This window comes from Pieris brassicae, chromosome 9 (assembly GCF_905147105.1).
Source record: "Pieris brassicae chromosome 9, ilPieBrab1.1, whole genome shotgun sequence".
Classification (NCBI taxonomy): domain Eukaryota; kingdom Metazoa; phylum Arthropoda; class Insecta; order Lepidoptera; family Pieridae; genus Pieris; species Pieris brassicae.
The window spans coordinates 16,596,566-16,619,386 of NC_059673.1; the positions used below are offsets into that span (position 1 = coordinate 16,596,566).

General features: G+C 34.1%; 1 protein-coding gene across 5 annotated transcripts in view; it reads left to right on the forward strand.

Moving 5' to 3' along the window:
* Positions 1 to 22,821, forward strand: part of LOC123713956 (protocadherin-like wing polarity protein stan) — a 171,512-nt gene that overhangs the window by 146,655 nt on the left and 2,036 nt on the right. For 2 of the 5 annotated variants that reach the window (XM_045667862.1, XM_045667863.1), the window contains exons 32-55: positions 12 to 186; positions 860 to 1,002; positions 1,267 to 1,453; positions 2,686 to 2,778; positions 3,540 to 3,649; positions 5,208 to 5,417; positions 6,752 to 6,938; positions 7,616 to 7,915; positions 8,834 to 9,064; positions 9,277 to 9,637; positions 10,912 to 11,053; positions 11,427 to 11,648; positions 12,337 to 12,557; positions 13,404 to 13,550; positions 14,436 to 14,633; positions 16,243 to 16,335; positions 16,568 to 16,681; positions 16,937 to 17,052; positions 18,745 to 18,930; positions 19,234 to 19,332; positions 19,823 to 20,027; positions 20,571 to 20,974; positions 21,344 to 21,412; positions 21,849 to 21,903. In XM_045667862.1, the coding sequence (XP_045523818.1) occupies positions 12 to 186; positions 860 to 1,002; positions 1,267 to 1,453; positions 2,686 to 2,778; positions 3,540 to 3,649; positions 5,208 to 5,417; positions 6,752 to 6,938; positions 7,616 to 7,915; positions 8,834 to 9,064; positions 9,277 to 9,637; positions 10,912 to 11,053; positions 11,427 to 11,648; positions 12,337 to 12,557; positions 13,404 to 13,550; positions 14,436 to 14,633; positions 16,243 to 16,335; positions 16,568 to 16,681; positions 16,937 to 17,052; positions 18,745 to 18,930; positions 19,234 to 19,332; positions 19,823 to 20,027; positions 20,571 to 20,974; positions 21,344 to 21,412; positions 21,849 to 21,903 (4,268 nt within the window). Of the gene's footprint in view, positions 1 to 11; positions 187 to 859; positions 1,003 to 1,266; positions 1,454 to 2,685; positions 2,779 to 3,539; positions 3,650 to 5,207; positions 5,418 to 6,751; positions 6,939 to 7,615; positions 7,916 to 8,833; positions 9,065 to 9,276; positions 9,638 to 10,911; positions 11,054 to 11,426; positions 11,649 to 12,336; positions 12,558 to 13,403; positions 13,551 to 14,435; positions 14,634 to 16,242; positions 16,336 to 16,567; positions 16,682 to 16,936; positions 17,053 to 18,744; positions 18,931 to 19,233; positions 19,333 to 19,822; positions 20,028 to 20,570; positions 20,975 to 21,343; positions 21,413 to 21,848; positions 21,904 to 22,497; positions 22,505 to 22,821 lie in introns of all 5 variants that reach the window. The other 3 variants (XM_045667864.1, XM_045667867.1, XM_045667866.1) reach the window with 3 other exon arrangements.

The window sequence follows — 22,821 nt, forward strand, 5'->3', positions numbered from 1 at the left end:
ATAACATTCAGAGTAAATGCGTATCGACATGGGATACGACGGAATGCGAATGCGACCGCGGTCGCTTCGGACCTTCGTGCGTGGCCGCGTGCGAACTCCAGCCGTGCGGCGAACACGCCACTTGCGTACCAGATGACAGCAAGAAGGGATACTCCTGCAACTGCCATGTCGGGTATTCTATGAATGGTAAGTTTTGGACATGGTAACTGATCACGCTAGATTTAATAAATTTATTCATATAGGTAAGTTATTAACCAAAAAAAAATATGATTTTAAATTTACATTTACTGCTTTAAAATCAAGGTCGCAGAATGGCCGAGAGGAGAGAATAAACTCTTCTCTACTACTATTACGTCACGCAATTTTCGGAGATTCTTGAACCCCCCCCCCCCCCCCCCATGAAACTCGCCGCAAAGTTTCTGTATCTATATCTGTAGTAAAACGTTTCGTGACCAACCCCAGTGACTCTTTATACCTAAAACTTACCATTATGTGGAAAATAATATTAACAATAACGTAATACTTGAACGCCCCCATACATATATTTCGATATATTTTCACCTACTAATTGTATACCATTGTCCGCAGCTGGCTTATAAAAATGTGCACTTAGCAGACTAATTATGTCGAACTTTAGAAAAAAAATCGACATATTTTGAATAAAAATTAACCAATTGTGTGCCATATAACGAGTTATAGACTAAGACAACGTATTGGACAGTTATTTTTTAATTCGTAACAATTTTCAAATTTATATTACAAAAAACTGTGTTAAAAAAAGTTAAAAGAAAATCAAAGGCGTTTTTTATATGTGAAATATTTTTGAAAATGTTTCATTACCACGAACGTGATCTTCCAGAAGGAGAATGCGTAGAAGAGAACACAGAAGAACAGTGTCCGGGGGGCTGGTGGGGAGTAAAAGCCTGTGGGCCTTGCGACTGCGACGCTTTGAGAGGCCTACACCCATACTGTGCCACAAAGACTGGAGCCTGCCATTGTAAGGTATGAACAAAATTTGTAAATGAGTAGAAATATATAAATACACCAGTATTTGTATTTGTTATTATAGATTAGTGTTTACTAAACTTTAGTTAAAATATTAATAATATTATATATTTTAACATCCATTTAAATACTACTATATGAAATTGTTTAATGTTTTTTTAATTATCTGTTTAAATATGCAATTTAAAATTCAAGAAATGTTAAGTCTTTTAAAAAGTATAAAAATTAATCTCACTTTGATTGTTATTTTTAATTTTCTAGGAGAACCACTACAAACCCGAAGGTTCAGAGGACTGTGTCCCTTGCCAGTGCTACGCAGCCGGTTCAGTGAACAGCTCCTGCGAAAGTCTCACGGGACAGTGCAACTGCCGGAGTGGAGTTATTGGCAGAGCCTGCGACTCCTGCGCAAATATATATGCCGAGGTCACCCCCAATACTGGATGCAAGGGTAAACTTTCTTTAACTTTCAAAATGTCATGAGAATAGTATATATGTCAATATACTTTTACACAATTTTTTCCGGAAAGTATAATCCAGTTACGGATACGGTCTAAGTTTCATTAATATCGATTCAATAATTTACTAATAACCTAGCTAATTGTTTTTTTTTGAGTGAAACTTCTTTATTGGCGTTGGAAAAAAAGTTACCGTCACATCTGTCCGTTACGCGCCATCTTTTTCTTGTCCCTACCACGGTTTATTCGAAAAGAGTCGAAGCCATTTATAACAAAATAATATATAATAATGATAATAATTGTATTACAATTAATGAAATTCTGTAATAATTTTAGTAGTAATAAGGCAAAATGAAATAATTGTATTATTTGTACTCATGTCTATGATAATAAAAGCCTTTTGTTAAACTTTATTTTTTTGTAAAGCTGCATATAGTAGATAATTCTAAAAATAAGGTCATAAAGAAATTTCTCTTCTTATTTTAAGAGATCACACTAGTAAGATGTCATGATGATCTGATGATGTTCTAGATGACATCTTTTTGTATACAAATGTTACCTAAGTGATTGTAGAATTACTTCAAATATTACAATTAAGTGTTTTCTGTAAAAGATGCCCGTGTCTTTCTAAGCTCTACCAGAATAACACTGTAAATAGTACTTACAATATAAATATGTAAATTGGAATGATTTTTTCTTTATTATAAAATCCCAAAGTGTTTGAAGTGTCCCGAAGTGAGCAGTGTTGGCCTAGTGGCTTCAGCGTGCGACTCTCATCCCTCGTAGGTTCCCAGGCTGTGCACCAATGGATTTTCTTTCTATGTGCGCATTTACCATTCACTCGAACGGTGAAGGAAAACATCGTGAGGAAACCGGCTTGCCTTAGACCCAAAAAGTGGACGGCGTGCGTCAGGCACAGAAGGCTGATCACCTACTTGCCTATTCGTTAACAAATTATCATAAAACAGATACAGAATCTGAGGCCCAGACCTAAAAAGGTTGTAGCGCTATTGATTTATTGTATAAAATCCCAAAACAATAATTATAGGACAATTCGATAACATTACCACGGAGATTTGTAGCACATTTTCCATTAATTATCCTACTTATAAGGTAATCAAAGATGTTTTTTACTAATTTCACTTATATACTGTGTCCTGTTAGGAAATTCCTGACTGAGGATAGTTCATATTTTTACACGGCATATAAATTTAATAATTTCCAGTTGTTTACGACGGATGTCCGAAATCCTTTGCGGCTGGAGTTTGGTGGCCACGAACCAAATTTGGCATAGAAGCTACCACCGACTGTCCTTCAGGTATGATTAATTATTAACTATTTAACGATTTTCTACATTAATACAGGTTTTATCGGACGTCGAGGCAGAAATTCCTCCCGTATCACGTCGTTCCACAACTGAGCGTTCCTTAAGTTAGTATTTGCCGCGCACTACCACTATGTGAAACCAGCTGCTCACTGGAATATTTAGACTTAGGGTCCTTAAAGAAAACGGCGAACTCATTCTTAAAAGGCCGGCAACGCACTCGCGAGCCCTCTAGCTTTGAGCGTGTTCATCACTTAACATCAGCTGAGCCGCCTGTTCCCTGTTCTATAAAAAAAACTCAACTACTGGGCTCGAAATTTTACAGAAATGTCGAGGTCCTTAAAAGTCTTGGCTATGATCATCTCCGAATCATATATAAACTCGTATGCGCAGTACGAGAACCAATCATGTGACAGCAGTTTTCGAACAAAGGATTTTTGCTTCGGATGGATAATTGTAACACTTTGGCACACAAAATAGGTCTGTTTAGGATGGACGAACTAGACAGACTCTTTTCCTAGACATAGTTCATCTTAGAGCACTACAGTTTTAAATTAAACAAAGAGGCGTTAAAATCGTAACGTATACGTGTAATATTTGGCGTAGCGCCTCTAAACACAAGGTACCAATCTACCTTATATCAAAGTCCGTTTTCGCATACGGAAGTTGTACTTAGCGACTCTATACGTATGTAGACTTTGACTTTTGTTTCAGACAGCTTCGTCTGCTATAATAATTCATCTTTTTTTTCTCAGGCTCAAGTGGTAAAGCGACTCGTATGTGCGATGAGACCCAAGTGATACCATGGCAGGAACCGGATATGTTTAATTGTACCACATCTACGTTCTATCAGTTAAGGAAACAAGTGAGTCTTAAAGATAACACGACTCTACAAAAAAAAATTCGTTCTTTGTCCTAAAGTTTATACTATTATTTTCCAGTTAGTTATGCACAAAAACGAAAAGAAAATACCTTTTTTCGGTATAAAGTTTGCTTTTGTGATAGTTATAATAAACAATGAACAACGCTATCAAGGCCAATACAATGAAAACATGATGGGCGAATATATTTGGGGTTTATTGAGAGAAAGTAGCTATGAACATAAAAGAAAAAGTAAAAGTGTGCACTTTTAAGTTATTTTCCACTTTTCTGTAAGCTAATTTGATAGTAAAACTTAATAAAAATAATAAACATTTTTATTTCAATAGTTTTATTTTCAATCAAAAATTAAAATCCGAGATTTTTAAAAATTTCGTTCAATCAGTCTTCTAAGCACAAAAGCAAAGTTTCTCATGCCATATATTTTTTTCCGTCTTATCACGACCTAAACTACCGAAATTTAATGCTTTGCAATCAAAGTCAAATTTCATGTTGACCCGTGTAATCAATACTGTCTCATATACAGTATCAGACCTATATAAGTATATGGGTTAAAATAGTCAGTAAATAAGATATCAATTGTAAAAAAACATAGAAAACGCGGTTGAAAAACCTGTCATAATTAAACTCGTTTAATATGGTAAACCTTGTCTATGTGTTATCGCCTTTAAAAATATTTGAGATAGAATTTTGAGTCGTTTAACTCGAATACATACCTTTCCGTATATTATTAGTATAGAATATAGATAGTTAGATAATATTTAGGTATGATGATCAATTTAGCCTAAATTTCAAGTACTTAATAGTAAATTGGTTTGTATATGTATTTGTGAACAAATTTTAATTCATACCAACTTAAAGAACAGACGCAATTTTCGTCAAAAGCGTATTAGTAGTTTTTAAATAAATCATTTATTTTGAAAGAAGTTGGTACATTCAGATTCATTAATAATAATAAAACCACTCAATCATTCATATATAAAATAGGCATGCAAACATCATATATAAAACCGTAAATACTGTTAAGATATTTATAATTGTTGTCAAAATTAAGATCTAAAAATCTCCCTCAAAACTTTGCCTTTAAAAACTAACAAAGTATTACACGGCAGTGAACAACAACTTCTGGGAAGGTTATTAAATAGTTTGATATATGGCCACGCCTGCACCTGGAACTTTTGAGGTGTAATGGATATAAATAATTAAAATCATATTAGGTACTCTTTTGGACGTCAATATTAAAAAATGTTCAATTCAATTCATTTAGCTAACAAAATGTACACTTCTGAACGCTAATAAAGAAGAAATTAAATGATAAAGGCTGCTAATTTTACATTTACTGCCAGTTCTCAAATCAAGGCCGTAGAACGGACGAGAAGAACTGGGAGTAAACTCTCTGCCACTCTTTTTAATCGCCAAGTTTTTTGTTTTACACAATGTTTGTTACGTAGCTGCAACCATTACACCATGTTCCACATGACATTTTAAGTAATTAATATTTATATTCGTTTGTTTTCAATCAGTTTTTAAATGACTCTTTTCAGCTTCACAAAATAGAAACAGGCGAACTTACAATGAACACGTTCGTTGGTGTACGCTTGGCCGAAGACCTTTCTGCGGCGTGCACGAACACGCCACATCTGTATGGCGCTGATATATTAGTGGCTGAAGGGATTTTGTTAGAGCTTGTACAATACGAATTGAGACAAGCAGGATTGAACCTTACGCACAGCCAGGATAAAGATTACGTTCGGGTAAGTTCTTTCGTTCTTAGTGACTAGTATTTGTACTTAAAAATTTAAGTAGTTTTTTTTATAAAATGTTTATTATCTATAGACAGAGATTTCGTGGTTTTTATTCGTAATATTAAAAAAAAATGTTTATTAAGGGATGTTAGATACAAGTGTCACTTATTCCACGTCATTAAATTTTATCGTAGATATCACTACTCATTGGCAAAGAAGACACAGGGCCGAGAGTAAAAACTGGCGTAAAGAACTGTCGGTACTCTTTTAAAATAGCGAAACATATAAAATGGCAAACAACACTTATTGTAAAACAAATATCGCAAATTCGTTGGTTTAATGTTTTAAAACTAACTTGTTACGTATGGTTTATTTTCCAGACACCAGTTATGTAACCTAACATTAGTTAATATGTATATAATTTAGTTAACAATTAGAATCGTAAACAAAATTTAAAGTGACGCTCACGTGAAGCCAAAATGAGCCTTATTGTCTTTTCCACACTCATTAATTGTAATACAACATTCTAGTTTTCGATAATGTCCAATGTATCTATACAGACGACAGGTATAACACTGAACAAACTATGGGAATAGAGTTAACAGATACGAGTTTAAGGGAAATAATGTTCAACATTAGGTTAAGAAGCATCTTTTGGGATTTGCTGTAAAAGTTATACAAAGAGTTGTTTGAACAAATAGATAGTAGTGTTTAATCTTTCGGGTTAGCAATACCAAACGTAAACTATTTAATACCTCCGACGACTACATAGTCGGGGTAAATAAATAGTCAATATCTAGATTTTTTTTAATGTCCAAAAAGGTCGACTTCACTTGTATTGAATTATCATTTAGATTTATGATCCCTTAGATAAGCCAATTTAGTTTGTGTAACCCGGCGTCGTAACCCTTAATTTTGTGTTAGCGATAAGCAAAAGTCAAAAATCATTTATTCATATAGATAACACAATGTACACTTATGAACGTTAAAAAAAAGAATTATCAAATTTTAATCGATTAAAGTTTGATGACACCCAGCTTCAAATAAGGTTTAATATATATTTGAACATATCTACTCACAACGCCACTGAACTTAACTCACGCAAGGAAACAAAATTGTTATATTAATAAAATATTCCTTTAACATAATATCTTTCTCATACTCGTGCTATTTTGTAATTAAATGCAAGTAATTAGTATTTTTTATATAGGCTTCGTATTATACATTATACAGATAATATCGTGCTTATGATTAGTTACCAAGTTCTTCTATGAAAATTGTCGAAATTAAAAAAAAAAAACTATAAGGCAACAAAATTAGAAAAAGCTTATTAAAATTTCCAGAACATAATAAAATCATCGAACACAATCCTGGACCTAAACTATCAAAAGGAGTGGCGACGCATCAGCGATTTGACAGGAAAGGGCGCGGAGCATTTGGTGCAACAATTCGATAAATATATATCAGTACTGGCTGAGAGTCAGCACGACACATACACTAGCCCCTTTGAGATTGTTACCAGTGATATGGGTAAGAATTTATTTATCTATATATTTTTAATATTAATAATCTGAAATAAAAACAAAAAGTCTACTTGTGGTGGAAACACAAACTGGACACAATTTTTCTGTCCGCCAGGACGTCGAACAGATTTAAATAATTAACATATGTAAAGAATTTATTTATCTATATATATATTTATTATATTCATAATCTGAAATAAAAACAAAGTCTACTTGTGGTGGAAACACAAACTGGACACAATTTTTCTGTCCGCCAGGACGTCGAACAGATTTAAATAATTAACATATGTAAAGAATTTATTTATCTATATATATATTTATTATATTCATAATCTGAAATAAAAATAAAAAGTCTACTTGTGGTGGAAACACAAACTGGACACAATTTTTCTGTCCGCCAGGACGTCGAAAAGATTTAAATAACTAACATATGTACAATGGCCAATGACATACACACCACAATATAGTATACCTGTATTCGTATATTAATTGAATGAAGATAATGTCTGATTAGTATAATTTTTTGTTATACATAATTTGCAATTGTTTAATTTATGTAATATAAATTTCGACCTTATTGATCTTTCATTGCTTGCCAATCCAGATTCCTATAATGTTCATTAATAATTTACCATCAGATAATTTAATCGATTTGCCTTCATATACATATATTTTTTATTATAGCCATCGGCGTAGATATAGTAACAGCCGAATCAATATACGGATTCGAGCCAACACAACTTAGCCGAATCATTGAGGGGTATACCACGGAGAGAGTTGTTCTTCCCGATACATCATCTTTCGTACACTCTCCCATACAAACAATGGGCTATTACGGCATCAATAAGTCGAAGAGCAAGAAACCCAGCAGCCCCACGGTGTCCTTCCCAAAGTACAATAACTACGTCAAGAGCAAGAATAAATTCGACATGTTCTCTAGAGTTCTGTTGCCGCTGGATTTGATTGGGATTAACAATGTTCAAGGTATGTTCAACCTAAAATAAATTAGGATTTATTTTTATTATTACGTTTCAGATATTTAAAATTCAGGTTGTTTGTCAAACTTGTCAAACTTCTGACTAAATTCAAAATTCCGTGTACTCTATTGATTCCCCGGGCATCCTATTATCCCATTTTTATATAATTTGTAATGTAACACATAAAATTGAAAGAGAATACTTAGGTGGATTGGTCATTAAGAAAGTTTTGAACGAGTAGGATAGGCATCCGTGGATGATGAGGTCGGGTTGGGCTTTGTCTGGATCTAATCCAGGACGTACTTGAGATGTCAAAAGTAGCCATCATCGACGAGCATGCGTAAGCACATTAGGGAGGCTCTTTGATTTCCTTATTTGGTGATTACGTCAACAATAATTATTTTCCTTTTTTTACACATATTACCTACACATTGTCTGTGCTTGAAAAGAACTGCATTTTCGAGGTTTCCTGCAAAAAAATAATACGTTTATGTACTATTTTCGAGAGCTTTGCATACTTTTGCTGATATGAGGAAGGTATTGCATTAGATCTGCTTTACGTAATACTTGAATGGTAAATGTTATGAAAGTGGGTGAAGCTATGAATGTCAGGACAATGGCAAGTTGACATCCGTGGTCTTTGCTTATCACTTCGGAAAAAGGGACTCTCAAATGTGTAAATAAATTAATTAATAGGCGTTACTACCAAAATGTTTGTATTCTGTAATGTGATTAAGTAAATATTACCTATTATAGGTTTTTCAATGCGTCCTTCATATTTAGCCTAGACTTTTGATTTTAAAGGAATGAAGGAAAATGACGTTTTGACCATTCTACTTATTTATTCAATATGTTAAATTCACAGGTATTCTGCTCATTTATAGAAAAGAGAATTTTATAGAAATACCTCATTTAACTTTCTCAGATAATTTAGACACAATGGAATCTCGCGCAGTGTTCTCCTACCTCCAATATTCGAGGAACTCCTCTCGGCTGATGCCTCTCCGTATGGATGAGTCAGTTAGTCGGCGGTGGGGGGTCAACATCACAGTTGGATCTCCCATACTTCAAGTTTCCTTATTCGTCCCAGAATATGTTTGGATGAAGGAATCCAAGGATGTTGAGGATTCCGCTGATATTATGGAAGATCTTGATGGTAAGGTTTAAAATAATTTATAATATTTGTTGTTTTCAAAGATTTTTTTCCATTTTCTGACCATTTTTAAAACATACATGCAATGTTTATATAAATAAACAAAACTTGTCGCTCATATAATTAAATAATTTATAGATTCTTTAATACCTATAGTACTTAAAGTTTACGTCAGAAAACCGTTATCCATCTTCTAACAAAAACATCAACTCTAGGTATCGCGTACGTAAATAAAGGCAATCCCCAAAATCAAAACGACAAAAACCCATGGAGTCCAGACAACTCCATACAAGACACTCACGGGCCAATAGTCATACAGCCAGCGTTTAAAAAACAGGATAGTTACACGGAAACGCAAGATGAAAATATAATGGCTGAAAAGCTGGAACAACCTAAAGCCTTGGCTTTGACCGTGGAGACGGGAAATATGAGTATGGGAAGGAAGTTGGTTTATAAAAGTTTGAATGGAATAAGACTGAAGAAACCGATACGGTTGCAATTGTGGCTTGATATCAACAGAGAGACATTTGGCTCCAGGACAAATCCGCAGTGCGTGCATTGGTCTATAGCAAGAGGGTATGTTTCTCTTTTTATTAGCTTATTTATTTATTTAATTACTAGTAATCTTACAGCTAACATACACATTATAAAACAAAACACTTTGTGAATACAGAAAGCCAAAACAGATTACATAGATTAACAATATATATGTACTAGAAAACAATTAAGTACATTTACAGACAAAATATATGTAAAAAAAATAAACTTAAGAAAACTGAAAAGAAAATAATAATTAATATTTTAAATTACTGCTTACACAAAATCAGAGTCTTCCCGCCTTTTCAAAAACTTCCTCACATCTTCTATGGTGAGGTGGAAAATATCAATATTCTCATAGTTGGTGTCATAGTTAGATAAAACCCGAAACATTGGCGAATTATGTAGGCAATTCGATTTCGTACGAGCTTATGTCCAGACTTTCATACTGCGATTACATTAGTACGTTATTGATCTTGATTGGTGAAGATAATTTTTATTGTTATAACAATACAGTAATAAATAAGAATATATAATAATAAATAAAAAATACAAATAATACTGAGTCCTGTGTACGGCCTTGTAGGTGTACCCAAGGAATCACCAAATATTTTGAAAGAGCATAAAAACAAAACGAAATTAAAAAATAAAACATATCAGAGGCAACATCGCCTCGTCGCTAAATCGTACACTTATTTTATTATCACGAACTACGAGCCAATTTCGTTCCTATCACTATTGTTCTTGATATCGCCCTTGATTTTAGGGCCACGTGCTTATAGACGTATTCGTTAGATTGCTGCTCAATACAGACATAATGTATCAACGAAAACGTTTCGTTCTTTCTTCCAGAAAAGACCGTGCCTATTCTTAAAAATCCGGCACACTTACGAGCCCTCTGGCAGTGTGTCCATAAGCAGTAGTATCACTTAACATCACATAAGCCTTCTGGTCGTTTGCCCCAGGTCTAATAAAAATATTTATCTAATTTCTGTGCACCTATTGTCTACAAATATTGTTAATAGCTGAATGTCTATAATGACAGAATATAAAAAATCTTGTATCACTGTATTTGTGGCTTCCGAAATGGGTCGAGCAATTTAAATACCGCCAGTTTTTGAAAATTTTTGACAACTTAAAAAAAACATCAAATTAACGAAATTTTATTTTGAATAAACGCTTGTTAAGTAAATGACGTACGTTTTAAATATGATTTACTTTTTAATTAATTATGTTCAATAGAATAATGCTATAAATAAAGATTCCGAAGCTGTTTTTAGGTATTTTGAGAAATATTGTTATTTTTATACCAGGTCAGGTGAGTGGTCCCGCGTGGGATGTCACACAGAAATTGATTATAACTGGTCTCCATACTCGACTGACCCTCTTCTCATCAACTGCACTTGCAACCATCTTTCTACCTTCGCTGTTTTGGTGGATGAAGTAGATATAGAGGTTTGTATAAAAGATAATAATCATTTTTGTTTGTTTGCATTAATTAGGCTCCAAAACTATTGGACCCATTTAAAAATACTTTCACCAATGGCATCCTACATTATTCTGATAATCATGATACAAAGAATACAACAGTTTGAAACAGTATAAAATGGCGAAAAAAAACACAAAATCGCAAGCACTTTGCTTGTCATACTACAGTTTTATAGATGCCATCAATATTTGCAAAAAAAAATCCACAGCCACATCTCCCTTGACTTGAGTTGGGACTGCGTCGAAACTTCTGTATAGTGCTGTAATAAAGTTATTAAACTAAGATTTTTAACAATAACGTTGTTAGACGCAAACATTTTATCGTTAATTTTTTTTTCAGTTTATCCCAGAACCATCACTTCTTGAATCTGTTACTTCATATACGGGATTCAGTATATCCCTCCCATTATTGCTTTGCACATGGGCAGCGTTATCGCTAATGCGCGGTGGTGCGGCGACCGTGTCCAACTCCATTCATAAACACCTCATTTTCTGTGTGTTCATGGCGGAGCTTCTGTATTTAATCGCTTTGAAAGCAAGGAATTCCTTGGTTCAGAACGAGGTGAGTTTTTTAATTGATTTCCTTTCAAAATGTATTGATTTATAAGTAAGCATCATGATCATGTAATATTTAGTACATATATACGATGCAAGTATTATATCGAACGTGATATAGCGCTTCTATATACCCGTCCAAAGCAAACAAACAATATTTTAAAAGTCCGATTAATAATACACTATAATTCATTTAAAAGGTTCAAAAGGAAATTTCATAAAATTTGTTTAAAACCTTTATTTTTTGCCTAAGAACTAAAGAATGATGTGCCGATGTATACCAAATCAGAGGCCCCACAAGGTTTTAGACCTGGGCCTTAGATTTTGTTTGTAACTAGTTCATGATCATTTTTCAATATAATAGGGAAGTAGGTGATCAGCCTCCTGTACCTGACATACGCCGTCAACTTTTTGGGTCTCAGGGAAGCTGGTTTTCTCACGATGTTTTCCTTCACCGCTCCAGTAAATGTTAAATGCGCTCATAGACAGAAAGTCCATTGGTGCGTAGCCGGGGATCGAACCTATGACCTCAGGAATGAGAGTCACAGGCTGAAGCCATGAGGCCAACACTGCTCGAATAGTAAATTTTTTCTAGCATTAGGTTCGGAGTTAATCTTTACCTGAACCTTTACAACGGCTGTATGATGCAATTTCTTTTACTAAGTCATACTAAATAATTGCACATATTATTCCAGTTCGCATGCAAAGTAATAGCAATGTCCCTCCACTATTGGTGGGTGTCCGCGCTCGCGTGGAGCGCGTGCGACGCGTGGCAAGTGCGCAGACTCGTACGCGAAGTGCGTGACGTCAATCACGGACCAATCGCGGCCCACCTCGCCGTTGCGTACGCGGCACCAGCCGTCGCCTTAGCGTTGGCCGCTGCCCATCATCAGCAGCAGTATGGGAATTCGCTATTGTAAGTAAATAGTATTTTTTTAAGATTGTTAAACAATGACTTAAATCAATTAATAAATTAAATGACATTTGTAATAGTTCCTATAACTGCTATAATACAAATATTTGCATTATTCTGTACCTATGAGTTCAGAACAAATTCGACTTAGGGTCCTTCAAGGAAAGAGCGTACAAATTGTTGCACTTGCGAGCAATGCGAGTGCCATGGGCGATTTAACTTAACATCAGTTGAGCCTTCTTCCCGTTTGCCTCCTGTTACATAAAAAAAACATATTTTGGATCTAAACCCTGTGCCTTATATCTTTAGTTTATGGAACGACACAGTCTCGTTGTCGAAGTCTTACTCTTCTCTTGGTCCCAGCCAACTTATAAACTATATAAATACAAGATAAAGAGTAACTTTAAAAGTTATTAAACATTCATAATTTACACTATTGATTGTTATATGGTAGTCACGTGACAAAAAACGATCACAGTTTAGTCGATGAGTTAGTATACTTGTAAATAATGAAACAATTTCAAACATAACATATGTCCTCGCCTGTATAATCCTAATACAATCTTGGAGTTTATGATATAAAAATATATGTGTATTTGGGTTAATAATGATGTAAACTTGGAAATTTATTTTACGTATTTACAGGTATGGTAGGTTATAGGGACTGGTGTGACGCCATATTGAATGAAGCATTTTGGCGGGTTTTGAAATTATGAATTTTTAATTTGAATATGTAACCATTTGTACAGATGCTATTGTCATTAATAAATTTATTTGAAAAAGATTTAAAATCTTTCAGATAGTTAAATAGCTTATTGACGAAACAATCCATATGTTCCAATTATTTAGCTGCTGGGTGAGTTGTCACGAGGCAGTGGTATGGTGGGTGGTGATACCAGCAGGCGCGTACGCACTAGCGGCCGTTGTACTACTCGCGGGCGCCACAAGAGCTGCCTTCACAGTGCGGGACCATGTTATTGGATTCGGGAATTTGAGGTATGGATTCATAAAATTACACCGATTTCTATCTATCTATCTATCTAATATATCTCAAAAACTACTGAACCGATTTTAAGGAATGTCGTGTCATTTAAATAGAAAAGGGATCACTGATACGAAATATACGTGAAAGACTCATTTATCATAATTTTTAAATCAACTGCCAAATTAGACATTAGGTTAATAGATGTTTCAGAGTCACACATAATTTTTTATTAAATCACGTAGTTATAGTAAAGGCTTGTTTTTAAAGACTACTACTTCTACTACTTGATGACATTTACTTTATAAATCGATTAGGTATTTTTATTATTTATTTATTTTAAATATTATTTATGTATTTTATAGAAGTACACACACATGTCCACCAAGTCGAACAAATTTACAATTTATTTACTAATGACAATATCTAGTTCACGTAATACTACAAAACTGAGGGCACTACAAACGTATGTATGTTGTACATACGTACATTGTAACCATTGCAAAACAGTTTACACTTATCAATTACAAAGATATAACAAAGCTTAGTTAAATATTTACGCTGAATATAGAATACTGTTTTAGATTTTTTTTTAATATTATTATTGTATATCAGATACCATTAAAGATATATTAAGTTTGGTATACACAATGTATAGTTCAAATTAAATTATTTTAAGTTTAACGAGTTTTTGTGTTTTTAATTTATTATGATTAGTCGATTTTTTTGCTGAAGATTGATCTTATCGAAATATATCATAAAACTATACAAACTTTTCAAAAACTAATATCTCTTTTTATCTACTCAAATTTTTCTTCTTTATCTTTTCTAATACTCTTTCTTACTTCTTATTTCAGTGACGGTAAAAACTTCCACCTATATAATCAACATTGTTCCAGGATGTTACTAGCCGTGAGCATTATCTGTCTGCCACTAGTCTGCCTGGCATGGGCAAGTGGGCTCATTCTGGGCAGTGAGGCAGGTGACAGACGGAATCTGCTCAGCTCCATCCTGGCTGGGGCGGTGGCTTTGCACGCGGCTGCTGCCTCCCTCGGATATATCGCCTTTAACATTAGAGTACGGGATAATCTTAAAAGGTATTTTTTAAATTATAACTTTATTAAGATTTTCCAATAAGTTGTGGCGGAAAATTTTTTTTTTTTTAATTTATTTATATTACAGAATAATACAATAAAATCATAATGTGTTACAGTAGAAAACCTCTGTTGTTTGTTTAAATGTAACCATAGCAGTCACGTCTTCTTGGTTAACGTTAGGTTAGTATATTATCCGCGGTAGCAAACACATCAACGTTCTCTCGCCATATACGTTGTTTGCTCTCGATGTACAGAGCCGAACTTGTGTTACCACTCAGGTCTGAACGTCATGCACATCCCTTTTTTTATGCCATCTCGAAAAAAATTAATGAGAATTTATTTAATTTTTCTGTTATGGGCAGTGTTTTGGAGTGTTTAAAATTTGTTTATTTCTCCATTTTTATAAGAGTCGCGCACATTTCTCAAGACAACGTGTTTGAGGACTCGCAATCGGAGGTTATGTATAAGGTTGAGATACTTTGGATAGGCTCTAGCGTACACAGATCCAATATTGTTGTCCTAAGTTTTTCTTTTCTGTGAACTAAAGAAGAGAGCTTCCTAGGAAAGTACATAAAGGCTTTTATGTGAGAGACAAGACTCCCAATAATAATATATTAAGTAAATAGTAACGATTTCTGTCTTACACACAGACAAACACGCACACCGGCATAAGGATATATATTTTAATATATTAGACCGTTCATGGCAATCCCTCGTTAATTATGATACATTCGTTTTTTTTAATAAAAAAATATTTTTATTAAACCTACTAACTAAATAAAATAAAGCTTACTCCTTAAAGGACGGCATCTTACCCGCCATCCACCATACACTAACGTATCCATACTTTGCGGTGACTGCCTTTTATGGCTGTTTCGTAAGCTCTTTTGACCCCATCTTATATTAAAATCTTTGCATCTTAAAAAAGGAAATATTTTACAGGCTGTTGTTGCTCTTAATTAACCTAAATATATGTACTTACTTTATATATTATTATACAAGCTGCCCCCGCGAACTTCGTTTCTCCTTAATGTGGTTTTAGTTAGCCTTGATACCGTGACACGAAATAATAATTTCACTGTATTATCGTCACTATAATAATTGATTACACTTCGGGCTAAGTTACACGTGGGTTGGTAACACCAAAAATTTAAAAAGTAGAAATAATTGAATTTCACGGTATTTCGTTTACTACAAAATAAATTTAATTTATACTTTAGCCTCAATAACACGTGGTAATCATGATATTGAATTGTAGCTTATATGACACGTTTGTCGGTTTACCATAGCAGTGCCATCTATTGATTACTTATTCAATCCAGTCGAAAACTATCGACATCTGTTAGAATTTTTTGGAGTTAACAGATAATTGTGACTGTCAATTAATTATAGACAAATAATTTGAAATAAAATAAAATTGCGACTATAATTAAAGATCTAAGCTATCCTATCTCTTAAGTTGGACCAGACTGCTCACGGTGTGGCAATTTAATTTAAAATCGGTTAAGTAGTTTAGGAGTCCATCGCGGACAAACATCGTGACAGGAGATTTATATATATTTACTGATTTCTAAGGAGGACAGAGTGTTCACTTGATGAAATTTTTCAGAACAATTCTAAGATGTCTCGGCAAGAAGGTGCCCTTAGCCGATACATCTGTTATAATAAGCACCAGTGCCCAGAATTTGTCGCAGACAAATAGGTAATTTTCCATATATAATACAAAAAAAAAACTAAAATTTTGCTTATATTTTCCTGTCAAAATAATACAATTAATTTAAACTATAACGAAGTTTTATATTAATAATATTTTAAATCCAGTGTAAATGTATTGTGTTTAATATGTACACAACACATGACATGACAGTAAAAAGAGTTGTTAAAACTATACTGAATGCGTTTTTGCAAATTTTTACTATCAAATAAATATCCAGGTCGTCATTGGCCTACCACAGCGGAACAGAGGGTCGACAACTTCGAAATATTGGTATCTCTGCTTCATCCACCACGTCAAGGTCTACTACGAAGACCAGCTCGAGTCCTTACAGGTTTAAAATACATATTTTTTTAATGTCATATTTTCGCTTCTACTATGATGTTCTCAATCACTTCTACTCTTAAGTACAAGTTCTACGTAACTTTTGGAAAAAAGCGTACTAATTCTTGAAAGGCCGGCAACGCACTTGTGAGCCTTCTATAAGAGTATCCACTTAATATCAGATGAGCATGCCCGTTTGCCGTTTTTAAATTTGAAATTTGTTTTTAAACAAAAAAATCCATTGAACAATAATCATTATTTATAGAAGCGACGGACAACTCCGCCATACAAGTACCTCCACGTCCAACTACAATACGAGTGCTAGTGACATGCCCGCTTATTTGAGAGGGTTCGACTCCTCGCTACATAAAAGGAAGGACGGTAAGAGAAACTCCTAATTTTTTTCATATTTCATCTGAATTATTTCTAGTCAATCGCCATGGCCGAATTGTTAAGCCTGTCCCGAATTACTAGCTGTTTCAGATTAAAGGAAAAGAAGGCCTTATTGTCAGGGGAGATTGATTTCAAAGGGCCTCATAGCCTAGCGGTCTTTGTATGTGGCCGTGGTGGGTGTGGGGTACCGGGTTCGATTCCCGGTTTGAGGACAAGTTTTAATTTATTTTAAATTTGTCCTCGGCCTCTGGTAGGGTTGTTAGAGCGAGTCCCACACTCAGTGCGGAAATGCATTCCCCTCATTAAAAAAAAAAAGGGAAGGTGATTGATTTCTACAATTTTTGTATATATTTTTAAATAAGCTAAATATTATATTATTATTCGCTGTATTATCTGGTATTGTCGGCTAACATTTTAAAGAACGAAATTTAGCTTAAATAATAACGAGGAGCTTGTTCAAGCTGGTTTCTTTCTTCAAGACTTTTAATCATTATCTACCTAATCACAAATCACATAGACCCAATTTGGTCTAACGTCTCATCACAACAAATCTTTACCCAATACTCAGACATGCCCTACAATCTTATTTTAAATTTGTCCTCGGCCTCTGGTAGGGTTGTTAGAGCGAGTCCCACACTCAGTGCGGAAATGCATTCCCCTCGTTAAAAAAAAAGGGAAGGTGATTGATTTCTACAATTTTTGTATATATTTTTTAAATAAGCTAAATATTATATTATTATTCGCTGTATTATCTGGTATTGTCGGCTAACATTTTAAAGAACGAAATTTAGCTTAAATAATAACGAGGAGCTTGTTCAAGCTGGTTTCTTTCTTCAAGACTTTTAATCATTATCTACCTAATCACAAATCACATAGACCCAATTTGGTCTAACGTCTCATCACAACAAATCTTTACCCAATACTCAGACATGCCCTACAATCCCTGAACGCACAGTCGAAAGTCAAGATGGCGTCTGGAATCACTCGAGGCATTTGCTCGCCTCTGATTGGTCGTAACAATATTCGTTCTATTTCATAATTACTAAGTATAACTCATTACTTAACGAATATTGTTAAGTTGATTCTGAAAAGAAATAGAAGGAATCTAAATTATTAACCAAGGCAACAACAAAATCAACGGTCAATTCACTCGATCAGAACGTTTCCGAGCATTCTCTAACATATCTTAATATATATAAATCTCCTGTCACGATGTTTGTCCGCGATGGACTCTTAAACTACTTAGCTAATTTATATTAAATTGGCACACCGTGAGCAGCTTGGTCCTTCTTAAGAGATATTATAGCTTAGATCTTTAATTATAGTCGCAATTTTATTTTATTTAAAATTATTTGTTTATAATTAATTGACAGTCACAATTATCTGTTAACTCCAAAAGATTCTTACAGAGTAAGTAATCAATAGATGGCACTGCTATGGTAAACCGACAAACGTGTCATATAAGCTACAATTCAATATCATGATTACCACGTGTTATTGAGGCTAAAGTATAAATTAAATTTATTTTGTAGTAAACGAAATACCGTGAAATTATTGTTTCGTGTTACGCTATTAAGGCTAACTAAAACCACATTAAGGAGAAACGAAGTACGCGGGGGCAGCTAGTATATATAATAAGAATAATATTGTTAATAATTTTATATAAAAAATCTGTATTAGATGATCGTCGCCGGCGTCGCAAACCAACCACAGATAACGAAACAACAGGGGAGACAGGGGACGGCACGGAGGCCACGGACAGTGAAAGCGAGGGTAGTGCGAGGAGTCTAGATCTTGCCTCCAGTCATTCCTCTGATGATGATGAAACTAGTACTAGAAGATCAGATCATCCACCATCTGTTAACAGTTAGTATTTTATATTACAATATTTTTGCAAGAACCACCTACGCTATCTTCCCCTTCTTAAGCATGCAGCCTGCATGGTCACCTTTACTCGTATCATTGCAGTTACAAATCCGGTAGTGTCGATATTTTAATATAATGTTTTAATGGGGGCTTAGGTATTCCGCCTTTTTCGGAATATCTAAATGTAGATGTCAGATTTGACGTTTATGACAGTGACGCCTCGCCTCTATATAAAAACATTTCTCTAAAAACGTCACAGCTTGTTTAAATATATAAAACGTGTTTAAAATTCAAAATGTTCAGGGGACAGAGGCAGCAGTACAGGCGGGAGTTACTTACCAAACATCACAGAGGGCGCTCCTTTAGGTGTTCCACCTCGTTGGCCTTCGCATATAAGAGAGGGTAAGAACGGCCTTTTGAGTATTACTGTTTTGGATATTTTTTTTAATGTCAATAGTATTTATATAACCGAAGTCCACTAAACAAAAGCCGCATTTTAGAAAATGATACAATCCCAATTCTTTTGATTCCGTGCCCATGGGCGGTTGCATCACTAAACAGCTTTTCATATAGATAATGACAGGCAATGATTTCCTTTAAAATAGTAAAAGAAAACTCTGGAATAGTTTTATTTTGAAGATAGATTGGCGTTTACTAAATATTAATAATTAGGTTATTGCACGAGAATTTACATCAAACTATGTCAACTAAGCTTGCAAGCCTTCTGGTACCGTAATTGCCCATCAATAAACAACATGTTAGCTTATATAGAAACTAACCTAACGTTATATTGAAACCTTCATAAAAACATCACTACTACGGGCTACCTAACCAAAATTATTTTTCAATTTATTCTAGCATATTTAGCAGGATATCTATTAATAATTTTCAGAAACAAATCGGCCAGAAGGTCGCTGGTCCCAAGAAACGGGGTCGGATGACCAGGCTTCCCCATCACCGAACCCGTTACCTAACCCGGATCTTACGTCTGACGTATACCATCTAAGCAGGCATCGGATGAAACCGTCAATACTAGAGAATGTACACGACACATATGTTGCCAGCGTCGACGCTTCGAGATTGCCTTTGGATAATAGGTAAAATAATATCTGTAATTGCGTGGTTATTATTTAAAATTCTCAAAAATTCTGACATAAATCCATGTTGATGAGTTTTAAAGGTTAAAAAGTTAATTTAAAATCAATCAACTGAGCTGCGAAGTTTTCACATATGTTTCTTCCATCAAAGACATTTAACAAATTGGTTGATTGCCCCAACTTTTTAACTAAATTTAATTTCCGTGTACCCCCTTGAACCAGGAATCACATTTGTCCCTCCTATCAGATGAACGCGTTCCTAGCCAAAACGCCATAACTATATATATATATATATATATATATATATATATTAGGCCTAGATAGGATAAGAGCTAGGTCTGGATATCCATACTTCTTGTTGGGTCTTGTTTCCCTCAAACTTTGAAATCACTTTTTTTTATTTATATAATTGTATGTATCTTGTTGACTGTTTCTTATGTTAGCCTTTAGGTGCTAGTCATATTAATTCTTGTATTTATTGTTCTTTTACCAATGTATAAGTGTGCCGCGTTGACAAGCGTTTATAAATAAATCAATTTTCAGATACGGACCCATGGAAGACGAACTTATGTATGGAGTTCTACCGACCGATACTGACAAACAAATGCCATACGACCCCACATACCCCATATCTCCCACCATGTACCGCCTTCCCACTAACCCCTACGGCTCGAAGACCTACCTTTCCTCCCGTACCTCAGACTACGGCTACAGTCCCACGAAATACTTAAACGCGGACACATATGGCTCCCGGGATTTCCGCGATTCGGGAGTGACAGGCCGGGAACACGATGGCTACCAAAGGGATTTTCGGGATTCCGGGATCGCCACGATGCTTAAAAACGACTATCAAAGGAAAATAGAGGGGCATTATGGAGAGTATACGGAACGTATGTCCGACGGTTCGGACAAACATACACACGATAAATACCATTTTCCATATACAGGTATGAATTGTCGATATCTATTTGTGTGAATGTATTTGTTGCGTTACAAAGTTAGTAAAATATTATTTATTTTTCTTAGATTTTCATTAAAAATACGTCAAAATTTTGGGTGTATGAACTGTTTTTTGTGTTAATTCACAATTGTTATGTTCACTGTGTGAGTTTTATCACAAAAAAGAAATGAAGATTGCCTGAAAAATCCCTAATAAGTCCCTATTATGTTCCTAATAAGTAATAAATAATTAATTTATTAATTCAAACGAAATAGCATCTATATGTTTAAACATTTAGGACATGGAATAAATTTCAGTAACTTGGGCAATCTTCTTTCTTATTCGAGTATGTAGTAAATGTCTTGCTTTGCTTTAGCCGAAGAAGACCACATAACGTTGCGTGGAATCACCCACTCATCACAAGCTCCTAGTAGTGATAGCGCAGGTAACTGCTTTCCATTATAATTTGCAATTTTTAAGTAGAACTATTATTTTTAGTGTTTATAGTAAACTATATTCTTAAATTATGATATTTATATAACCTCAAGCGCTGTATCCATATTTTTGTATATTATTTTATTTAGCTAGATCAAAAGTATATAATTCTCGTATAACAAAATCTAATATAGGAGTCACAACATAAGAACAGGAATGCTTTTAAACTGTTCCGGTCTGAAGGACCAAAAATAGATCTTAGTCCGATTTCAAATTCAAATTCAATTCATATTGATTGAACCAGTTAGTTCTTTTTCACATTCTGTATTATTTGATGTCATGGATTGTTCACGTAGGAAGAGCGAGGTTTCCCAACACGAGTATCCATTAGTTAACCTCTGGAAAGCAAGAATTTTGAATACATTTATTTTCTTCATCATTTCTAGCTGATGGACAGCAACAAATGGGGGCACCGTTAGCAAGTATGGGTGAAACCAGCGAGTGAGTAATTATAGATTTAAAAAAAATATATTATGCATGTATTATTATTGAATTTTTAACACTACCTGGAGGTAAAGTACCGAAGCCTTATTTAAAAATTACATTTCATTTTAAATACTCGACTTCCAAATCAATATAAGTTCTATTTTATTAACTATTTCAGGTTAATTTCTTTTTAACCAAACAGGAGTCATTAAACAAACCAAAACTATGAAATCTATAATATAATAAGACATGACATATTCCACATTTTAATCACAAAAGTCTGTTAATAAATTTTCTATATCATATTAAAGAATTTCCACCTGGTTTAATGTTTGTTAGTCACCGTTTAACATTTTAAAAATTATTTCACGTTGAACGAATTTTGTTTTCACACTTTACACCACACAATTTTGTTTAATTCAAATAATAGTACACTACATAAAATTGAACTTAACAGCTCTCTATAAACATATTATTTTTAGTTTATTGTTTTTGAAACAAATAATATATAATTGTCATTAGATGGTGGCGGTTGTATGAGAAACACTCATTGTAAATCATATTTTGCTTTGCTAACTGGTGTTGCTGCACGCAAAATCATCATCATAGGGAAGAGGTAATATTTATTTTATTGTATGCATGTGTTAAAACTTGCATGTTTTAATAGTAAATTTAATAATAAACGATATTTAATAATTTGGTTACATAACTAATAATATACAGTTCTACATACTTATCCTTGCCGGCAGCTGAAATTGGTACTACCGTCGCCATTTTGAAATGTCAGACTGACATTGTAAATTTTCTGTAATTTCTTGGTGCGTACAATAAATAATTTTATTATCTACCGACATCTAATAAAATTCCAACTAAAGTGTATTTATTTTTATTCCTTGCAAAAACAAAACTTAGCTTTGATTATCGAAGGGTTCT